Genomic DNA, 10,526 nt, shown 5'->3' with positions numbered 1-10,526 from the left:
TCAAATTCTTCAACCACTTCATTACCTCTTTTTTCTGTTTGGATTTCAGACAAAAAGCAGCCCGTGGCTTACCATCACTTTCAGTCAACTCCAGGGACGGTCGATTACAAATCTGTGCCAAGTCCTTTCTGGCCTTTACATTGTCTTTCGTTCTATCAGTGAATTCCATGCACGTACTTATAATCATATTTCATGCAAAGATGTGGTGGAAGGTTGTATGGAATAGCAAATACCGGCCAACAAGAATATGATGATGCAGTCATATTAAAAGGTGAGAAACCATCTGTTGCCAAACCAAGCCGAACATTTCTCGCATCACTAGCAAAATTTGGATCAAAATCATCTAAAGCTTTCCATGCATCAGTATCAGACGGGTGCACCATCAACTCTGGGTTTGCACGCACCCTCTCTTTGTGCCATCTCATGTGCTTAGCAGTATTCTTTGATAAAAATAACCACTTCAACCGAGGCATAAGAGGCATGTAGCGAAGTTGCTTTTGTGCTATCTCTGTAGTCACCTTCTCACCATCTCCATTTACAACCTCCACGAACCTCAATTCACTTCTTCAAATCTATATCATTTTTCCAAAAAAGCTTACAGTTATTTGGACAAACATCAATCTTTTTGTAGTCCATACCAAGCCCAGACAACAATTTCCTTGACTGGTAGACATCTTTAGGCATCTTGTGATTTGCCAGAAGTATATCACCAATCAAATTTAAGATCATATTGTAACAATTGTGAGATAATATGAATTTGGACTTAATAGCCATGAGTCGAGTCACGAAAGCAAGGACAGTCACTTTTGTGTGCTCATGCAACGGCTCTTCTGAAGCTTTAAGGAGCTCGAAAAATTTTTTAGCCTCCGACGTAGGTGGATCCTCAGTCTCGGATGGAAGCTCCATATCTTCCCCTAAATCACGAAGCATCTCATCCATTCTATCATACTCTCCATTATCATTACTTAGAACTTCTGGTGATGTCGTCACTTCTAATGGTACTGGGACTTCTGGTGCATTCTGAGGAGGTAAAGCTTCACCGTGATACACCCACACCTCATAGTTAGGCATGAAACCATACTTTATCAGATGTGAGGACAAAACTTTCCTAGTCTGACAATGGCAAATACGACAACGGCTATATGGGCATCTCACATCATTTCCATTCTTTGACATAGTAAAAGCACGCTTAACAAATTCCTCCGTATTAGCTATCCATTTATCTGACAAATTAGACCAACCTTCGTACATCCATCGTGAATCCTCACCCATACTTTAAGTTAAATAATTGCAAAGTTAGAATATATATATATATCTTGAGCGATTAGTTTTAAATTAGATATATCATAATTATAAAGCTTTAGTTACTAAACTTAAGTGATTAGTGTTTAATCACTATAATATGCATATCTAATATAATATTTTATTTAACTTTCGACGATGCTGCACTCACCCGGGCAGCGGGGGGCGGCGGGCCGGGCGGAGCGGCCGGGCGGCGGGGGGGGGGGGGGGGGGGGCAGCCGGGCGGCGGGAGGCCGGGGCGGCGGCGGGGACGGGCGGCGGCGCCGTGGGGACGCGGCCGGGGGCAGAGGCGGCGCGGCCCGGGGGCAGGGGCGGCGCGGCCCGGGGCCAGAGGCAGCAGCGCGGCCGGGGGGCGGCGGCGGGCCGGGCGGCTTGGCGGCGGGGCGCCGGGCGGCAGGGCGCCGGGCGGCGCGGGACGGGCGCGGGGCGGCGGCGGGGACGGGCGGCGCGCGGCCTGGCGGCGGGGCCGGGCGGCGCGGGGACGGGCGGCGGCGTGCGGCCGGGTGGCTTGGCGGCGGGGCGCGGGCGGCGCGGGCGGGGGGCGGCGGCGCCGCGGGCGGGCCGAGCTGGGGGGCGGCGGCGCGGCTGGCGGCGCAGCTAGCAGGGGAAAATTGGGGAAAAGAAAACGGAGCTGACAAAACGCGAGCCCGGTAGGGGTTACGGCGGCCCTCAACTTCCGACGGCCCGCCCTAGGCCGTCGGAAGTGAATTAACTTCCGACGGCTCGGTCTCATGCCGTCGGAAGTTAAGTTACTTCCGACGGCTCGGTCTGCGACCGTCGGAAGATAAATAACTTCTGACGGCTGTGTCCTCGGCCGTCGGAAGTTAAATATCTTCCGACAGGGCCGTCGAAAGATTGTTTTAGCCGTCGGAAGTTGGCTATTTTCCTGTATGCTATAGCACATATTTTATTAAGAGGGAAGAGATCAGATACAAAAGATCGGTTCACACCTTCTAGGCAGCGCGAGGAGGGCGAGAGAGAATCGGCCTAGACACAACCAAAGACGATGATTGCATGATAATATTTTGGGACCTGGCAACCCGATCCTCTAAGAAAGAAGGCGCACAGATTACGCCAAAACCAGCTAGCTCCCTCGACTTTTCCTTCGGAGAGGATGGACTCCGAAAGCACCCACGGCATTACAGTTTTTCTTTCAAAAACCCTAGAGTTCCGCTCTTTCCAGATCAACCAAATCACAAGCAGCACGAACGAGTCGAAAGCCTTCCTGGAATCAGCTGGCAGGCGTTTATGAGATATAGTCCACCAATCAGCAAAGGTGAACACATCGCACCAGGGACGAGCGCGATTGGAGACCTAAAGGCAAGAGCAAGCGGTGCCAAACTTCTCTACTGAAGGAGCACCGGCCCTTTGAGCATCTTAATAGCAGCAATCCTATGCATTTTCCGGAAGAAATGTGCTCATAAAACTTTCAACGTTTGAGAGACCTGTATTATAGTATATGGATGGCTAATATTTTTTTTGGGCGGGTTGGGTGGGGGGTGGGGGGGGCTTGTGTTTTGTCATACATACCTGATCCCCAAAACCCGACAAACAATACATACATGTGAATTAGGATTTGCTTACTGCTGAATCAGTCGTAAGAAAATGTTGAAACATGTATCATGCAAGGTAACCTGGATAAGGTGGGGGAGCAAGCTGTACATACGCACGACCCAATAAAATGTCGAATTCATCTATCCGAAATATTGGCTGAGTTCATATATTGTTAAATCAAGTGCGGGTAGGGTGGTAAAGGGCATAAAAATTTAGAAAAAAATCCAGTTTACACTCTTGAATTATCGTAAAAGTCTGATTTTCAACTTTCAACTACAAAATCGGGTAACATAGGCCATCCAACTGTCAATACCGGGCAAATTTGATCTTTTGGATGGTTTCAAAGGTGGTTTTTTATTTTATAAAAATTAAAAATATTCAAATTTAAACTAAAAGAATTTAAAATAATTTATTTTAAATTTAACAAATATGAAATGGGTATAAATTTTTTTCTAAAAATGTAACCTATCTATTGACACTCTACTTATCAGTTATTTGAATCCAATTTTTTTTTGTTCATGGCATTTAGTTGCTTATAGTTATGCCTATTATTTTTAAATAAATAAGATTCAATTAGAGCAGTAATTGATAGGTTATATTTTTAGAAAAATTTTGATACTAGTTTCATATTTTTCTGATTTAAAATAAATTAGTTTTGATTTTTTAGATCTAATTAGAAATTTTTTTATTTCTTCGAAAAATACAAAAGCATCTTTGAAACCTCCCAAATGACCAAATTTGCACGGTATCGATAGTTGGATGGTCTATGTTACCCTATTTTTAGTTGAAGGGGTGAAAATCGGACTTTTGCGATAGTTCGAGAGTGTAAACCGAACTTTTCCTAAAAGTTTAGCCTACAAATTTTTCGGGTCGGACTCAAAATAAACACTCATATTTTATATATTTTTTGATGGAGGCTAAGGATGATTAAAAGTCGAGTTGGATTGTGAAGGGGGTATTAGACCCATGAACCATTACCTTCCATAAGTGCAAGATGATGTTGAATGATGTCCGCGATAGGAGGTCGTTGGACTGAAATGGTTAAGCTAGATGGACCAGGTTAGTGGTTGCCATGGTTATTAAGCTAGATGGATCTGGTGGGTTTTAAAGTTGCAACTCTTAACCAGCCATCGGAAGCCAAATAGGAGGAAAAAACATTCCATGATGTCCGATCCCATTCCTAACCTTTCTCTGTGCCCAATACCGGCTCCTCTCTGTGCTCCCAATCCCACAAACAAACCACCAAACTCAGAGATGGTGAGGAAAAAGCGAATGATTGTGCACGTGAAAAATTTAAACGCTAGGCCAGATGGACGATGTGGCGGCAATTAATTTTTTCTGGAATCAATTTTTCGGAATCGTTGGTTAGTAGTTCTTTTCCTCTTTATAGTTTTTTTTGCATGATCCCCAAACCAGTTTTTTAGACTTTATTTTTTAGATACTCTTGGAAATGCTCTATGAGTTTTGCTTTTTGGATGGAGCTTCACGCAATATGAACTGGGCATTCCCACAAATCTTTCTGTAAGATTATTGCTTTCACATATTCTAGTGTTTGGAATTAATGCTAGGTGAGGGAACGAGACAATGGTGTGCGTATCATATGACACAACACATTTGGAGGTGTTTAATTATTTTGAATCTCTAACTTAAACTTGAATTGCATTTTTATGTTAGACTGTGAGTCTGTTTCCGACTTAGTTTGAACTACTGTGGCTTTTAGAATAACTTCAACAGAATAAGATCCAATATATGCATGTATATTTTAGTAATTTTTTTGGTAAAACAATGTTCGGAATGTATAATTTCAACATTTTTTGATATAGTTGTTAGGGGAATTAGACAATTGCTGGGAAAGGAAGGACCTTAGGATGCTTGAAGCCTGATGGGTATGTTGAAGAAGGGAGGAGGCCCTATTAGAACAGAAATTGCCGGGGTAATCTAAGGGTTGGAAGACTTCCATGTTGGCTGTAGCGCGGAGCAGAAAAAACAGCTCCATACTACAGTGTCACAGACAGTCCAAAACAGTAGCCAAGGAGTCGGAGCGGCAGCGGATGTAGCCGTGCCAAAGAGGGTCACAGAAGATGCTAGGAGAGGAGCTAATTGTGGCCTTCACATCAGTGACAACTAGCGAGATTTGCAAGACAGCTCAACACAAGGAGTACGGAAAGGAGGAAAACGTATGGCAGAGCCCACGTGTTACCTAGGTGGCACTGCTCACCGCTGAGGGCGAAACACTTTGTGGGAGGAGTAATGATGGGAAGAATCTAGGATATGCTCTTGTTGAGTCAAGTTTAAAAGAATGTGATGAGGCATGTATAAATGTAAAAAGATTGAGACCAATAAATATTATTAGTATAAAACATATAAAAATGAAAAAAATAATTAGCTGCACATATGCTATGATTTATTGTTGTGTGGTGAAAGAAAAAACTAAATGGGCATATTGGATTGGAGGATCCGTACCTAAATGATTATTCTATATATGCGTCCAAAAAACAATTAGATTAGATATACCGCAGGCCGCACCTGGGCCTCGCGCCTCATACTACTGCTCCTGGGCCGCACTAGCTGCCATGCATACTGCCAGCTTCTTTCTAAGCCTACCGGCCTGCTACGTGCTGAGGCATGCCATTGCTTTGGCCGTTGCTTCCGTCCTGGAGTGCCTTTGATTGGGCTGTGATTTTTATAAAAGCTGCTGTGAGTTGTGGGCTATGAAAAGCTGTCGTGGGAAAATTAGAAGACCGTTTGGTTAGAGTAGCTGTGAGCTATGGGAAACTATATGCTGTGGGTGAAATACCTAGCCAATGAAAATACGACAATTATTTTCATCGGCCTGGCTAGCTGACGAAAATATTTCTATTATTTTCGTCGGCCTCTCAGACCGACGAAAACGTGAACATATTTTCGTCGGCCGTGTTGGCCGAAAATAGAGTTATTTTCATCGGCAACCGCTTATTTTCGTCTATTTTATTCCGTCAGCCTAATTTCGTCGGTCGGCCGACGAAAATAGCTATTTTCGACGGCTTTAGACCTATTTTCATCGGTTTCTGGCCGACGAAAATAGGCTATTTTTCTGTAGTGCATGTAATATCTTTGAAGGTTTGTAGGCGGGCCAAGGCAGGCGAGGCGGGGCGGGGCGGCGACGGGTGGGGTGGGGCGGGGCGGCGGACAGGGTGGGGCAAGAGGCGGGGGTGGGATGGGGACGGGAGTCAGACGGGTTGGGGAGATTAGAAGTTTTTTTCATAACCAGTGGCAGGTCGGTAATTTTTTACCCTAAAAAGCTAGTGAAAGCAGGGGGAGAGGTGCTTTTGCATTAGTACTACGGTGAAAGCTGCTTTTGCTTTTGGGTAAAAGCACTTAGGGTATTTAAGTCCTTTGGTTGGCTTTTAACTTTTACAAAATAAAAGCAGGTTGTAAGCTCAACCAAACGCATCCTTAGCTTTGGTGCACATGGAGAATGCATACATGATTAGGTGCCGTTTGGTTCGCAGTTTTTGAGCCGTAATCCGATTACGGAGCCAACTGATACCGTTAGATATGTTTTCCAACTTGTCCGTATCGCTTTACCAAGGAATCAGATCCAAGCCTATACAAATTTGTTACCGCAACAAATCGAGCGTTATCGCATCCGCTTTACTGGGTTACGATGTTGACTTCCTCGTCGTCCGTGTAGATTGCGCCGCTGGATGCCAGCCGCCCGCGTCGTCCCCTACCTCCTTCCCTCCGCCTCAACATCGATCTCCCACGCTCGCCAGCCATCCCTCCTGCATCCTCAGCTCCAAGGCCCGCGGGTAGGCGACCCAACTTCGAAGCGTGCGGATGGCGTACCACCTATCTGCAGCTCGGCGCCGCCTCCAGCTACATCTTTCTCAACTCTCTCTCCTCCTCCTGCCCTCTTCGTACTGCCTGATCATGATCCTGCTTTTCCTAGACGCGCTAACTGTCGTCTTCTCCATGGTCGGCTGCTTGAGCGCAACGTGAGTCCGCGCACAACACACACGTACGGCCGGGGCCTTGCTCACGGACACACGGCTGCTCGCCTTCGGCCCTTCAGGCGCACCTCTGACTTCCTCGCGGAGCTCCAGTCCTACGTCAGGCGAAGAAGACGGCGCAAATGATCCTCAAGAGACTCAGCATCGCCATCTCCGTGGTCGAGGTTCCAGTCGGCCGCACTTTCGCTCGTCTTTCCCGTCCGACTAGACGACGACCTCCATGCTAGGAATTAGCGGTGTCCATCTGTTTCTTCTCTCTACTGCCGCATAAATCCATTACGGAGCTCAACCAAAAACAAAGTCAGTAATGCTTTAATTCTTTTCCATTACCGGTGCCTTCCGATACCGTTTACATTACCATCAAAATATCACAACCATAAACAACAACTAACCCTCATCCACTCCCCGGCATTACACGCAAAGCATAGAAATTGAATATACTGCCGCACTCCATGAAAGCATGGCACACTTCCCATTTATCCAGCGATTCCCCTATTTCCTATCTTTGCATGAAAACTTTTGCAAAGGGGACAATTACACGAATGGCACAAAGAGAATACCATATTGCATTTGCCTCTCTTTCCCCGTTACTCAAATCTGTCTTGCTAGTATGAACCTTGGTGAACATCATTGGAAAATAAAAAGCAAACAAAAATTCACAGCTAATATGCAACAATTGCATCTTATTTTAAAGGAGTGGCATCAGATTAGGACTGTAATTAAATTCAAACCTTGTTACGAATAAATAACAAAAGACATAGATCCATGCCGCCGCTCCCTCCCAGCGCTACCCTGCTGGGGTGGCCGCGCGATGGCTATGCGGCGGCGGTGTGCCTGCTGCCCCCATCCGGGGTGGCTCGGCCGTGGTGCCAGCGCGCCGACGGGATTGGGAAGCGGCAATGGCATCTGCGGCCCGCTGGTGGTGACTCGGCCTCGGAGGCTGGCCGCCGGCAGGTTCTCCTGGTGGGTGCAGGCATGCGGAGGTGGCTTCAGGAAGCACAGGGAGAAATTCCAGTCCGGCCTCACGCCGGCCAGCAATGATGACGCTTCTTGCGCCGATTTCCTTCTTGGAGGCATTGCCGATGCGCTATCTACATAAATTTTGTGGATCTCAGGGTGAAAATCCAATTCTGCCTTGCTGGATGAGGCAGCGATAACGTCTTTGATGTTGTTTTCTTCTTGGAGCGTCGTCTTGGAGATCTTTCGATCTGACTTAGTTACCTCGGCGGCATTAGACAGTTTGGACATCGAGTTTCTAAGAAGACGAGTCATGTGATAGTTTGATGCTGCGTAAAGGTTTTGTAAGGATGGAACGTGGATAAAGAGATGGATTGAAGTTTAGTCTTCTTGATTTTTTTCTTTATCTTAGAGTTTTCTTTCTTGTGTTTTTGATCCTCGTTCGAGGTCTAGAGTCCGAGAACTCTCGTAACAATTGGCTGTAGACATTCAATTCACATGTGAATGTTTAAGGCCGGGATTTTCCTTTATCTAAAAAAAACACTTTTATTTGAAGATGAATGCATTTTTTGCCACTTAGCGCTACCATTATGCAAAATATATAGAAATAGTAATGTATGGTACGGTGTAACCATCACTTGCCAACAAACTTGACATGAGAATAGCAGTTTGAAAGATGAAAGTGTTTAGTCATGCATGCTAGTCGTTCACAGCAACTTCATGTACTCATCATTTGCCTAGTTCCCAGTCTGCCTGCTTGCTGAATAATCCGAAACTTGGACCGGAGAACACCGAAACAGCGCTCCACATCCTTTCTTGCAGCTTCTTGAGCTTCAGCAAATGTACTGTCCTTGGGATTCATAGGGTCACTCTTAGTTTTAACAAACGTCGCCCAATCAGGATATATCTTATCAGCTAGATAATAAGCCATGTCATACTTATTTCCATTCACAAAGAATTCTACAGGGTGAGTTCTTCCATTCAACAGATCATCAAACACATGAGACCGATCCAACACATTGAGGTCATTGCTTGAACCCGGCATTCCGAAAAATGCATGCCACACACGCAAGTCTTTTGTTGCAATAGCCTCAAGGACAACAGTCGGTCGACCCTTTCGTCCAACATACTGCCCTTGCCAACCAACCGGACAAGCACCCCACTCCCAATGCATGCAATCGATACTACCAATCATCCCGGGAAATCCTCGAGCCTCATTCTCTGCAAGAATACGATTCAGCTCAGCCTGGTTAGGTGGTCGCAGGTAATCATCTTCAAACTCAGCAATGACCGTGCTAGCAAACTCCTTAACACATTCCAACACGGTACTCTCTGCCATGGCATACCCATCATCAAGGGAGTCGGCTATAGTGCCATAGGCAAGCATTCGCATAGCCACGACGCACTTATACTTGCCATGAAAACCCAAGCGTCGAATGCCATCCGGTCTCTGCTGGAAATATTCGTTCTTAGCGGCAAGCTTCTCATATATCCTAATGAATAAGCTTCTCTTCATCCGAAACCTACAACACAATCATACAACCAGAAGTTCAGAACTTGCAAAACTTGCAAACTGAAAAACCGAGACAATAATTGCTTCTAGGTGACATTTTTACCGGCGCCGGAATGTGGCATCATCGAACATTGGATGTTCTGCGAAATAACGCTTGTGAAGCTCGGCCCACGCTGCTTCCCTATCCCTCAAAATAACACGATGCATTGGAACCGACCCACCCCATTTTCGAGTACGGCGTGCCATGGCCAGTACGGCGGCCTGACTGGCCTCAGCTTCAAGACGGATCCTTCTCTTGCGTGCACTAGAAGACATGCCCAACACAAGGCACGACGACGACATGAGAGAAGATTGGGGCGACGACGAGAACATGACAGAAGATTGGGGGAGATCCTGGCAGAGAACCAAAGCACGAATTAAAGTACTCATCGAGGACGGGAACGGCGCCATGGAAAGTACCTGCGTCGCGAGACTGCTCGAAGGGGAAGGGATTTGCTCCGTCGCACTTTGGCCGCCGCCTCCGGACGCGAGCGCGGCAAAGAAGCGCGTCGCCTGGCCCTCTACGCTTCCTGCTGGCGGTCGAGGGAAAAGTCCCCTGTTTGGCGCGAACCCGATTTTGTGGGCCGCAAAAGGCATTGTGCCTCTGCGCGTTGGAGAAGCGGCGGGCAAACTGGGCCGGCATAATGCCGTGGCCAGGCAAACCGCGAAATGGCTTCCCAAAATGCCTGCGCCGGGTTGGAGTCAGTCTAACGGCATCATCAGCAATGGCATTCGAGGTATATGTTCATTTCAGCAATGTAATGCATGTTCAAGAAATTCATCACATCTCAAACATTCATCATTACTTGTAAGATAACTTGCGTGGACTAACTGCAGGCGGGCAAGGATCCGACGCGTGCGGAGATCCGATCAAGCAACACAACATAAACAAAAAAAAACAGATAACCAAGCTAGTTAGTCCAGTACACAGATCCATACTACACCAGTGCTACACTACCACTCGCGTATATACAAAAATATACATAGTACGAATCAATGTTTGACTCTCGCGATAAAAGTTTCAAGCAAAAATGAGATTCTATATCAGGATCTATTTTCCTAGGTGTTGCTGACGTAATCTTACGGTTATAATGAGGCCGAACAAAAAGGTCCAACTGGTTCTTATCCTAAGCAGTATTAGTGCATATGCACCAGTCAATTATTTCTGG

The 10,526-nt window shown here is 46.2% G+C and overlaps 1 protein-coding gene across 1 annotated transcript; it reads right to left on the bottom strand.

Moving 5' to 3' along the window:
- Positions 1–8,523: 8,523 nt before the first annotated feature.
- On the bottom strand, positions 8,524–9,843 carry LOC112872845 (putative nuclease HARBI1). The gene is made up of 2 exons (XM_025935884.1): positions 9,422–9,843; positions 8,524–9,328 (listed from the first exon to the last, which is right to left on the bottom strand). The coding sequence occupies exons 1-2, from the start codon at positions 9,766–9,768 to the stop codon at positions 8,524–8,526; spliced, it is 1,152 nt and encodes a 383-aa protein (XP_025791669.1). The 5' UTR covers positions 9,769–9,843.
- Positions 9,844–10,526: the final 683 nt, after the last annotated feature.

Source organism: Panicum hallii, chromosome 9 (assembly GCF_002211085.1).
Source record: "Panicum hallii strain FIL2 chromosome 9, PHallii_v3.1, whole genome shotgun sequence".
NCBI lineage: Eukaryota > Viridiplantae > Streptophyta > Magnoliopsida > Poales > Poaceae > Panicum > Panicum hallii.
The sequence above is the reverse complement of the archived record's forward strand: the minus strand, read 5'-3'. Positions and strand labels throughout refer to the sequence as shown.

Bases quoted from the DNA above. Each gene is read 5' to 3' on its own strand.
- LOC112872845 (XM_025935884.1), bottom strand. From the start codon at position 9,768: ATGGCGCCGTTCCCGTCCTCGATGAGTACTTTAATTCGTGCTTTGGTT. The intron at 9,329-9,421 runs GTAAAAATGTCA...ATTGTGTTGTAG, and splicing joins GATGCCACATTCCGGCGCCG to GTTTCGGATGAAGAGAAGCT.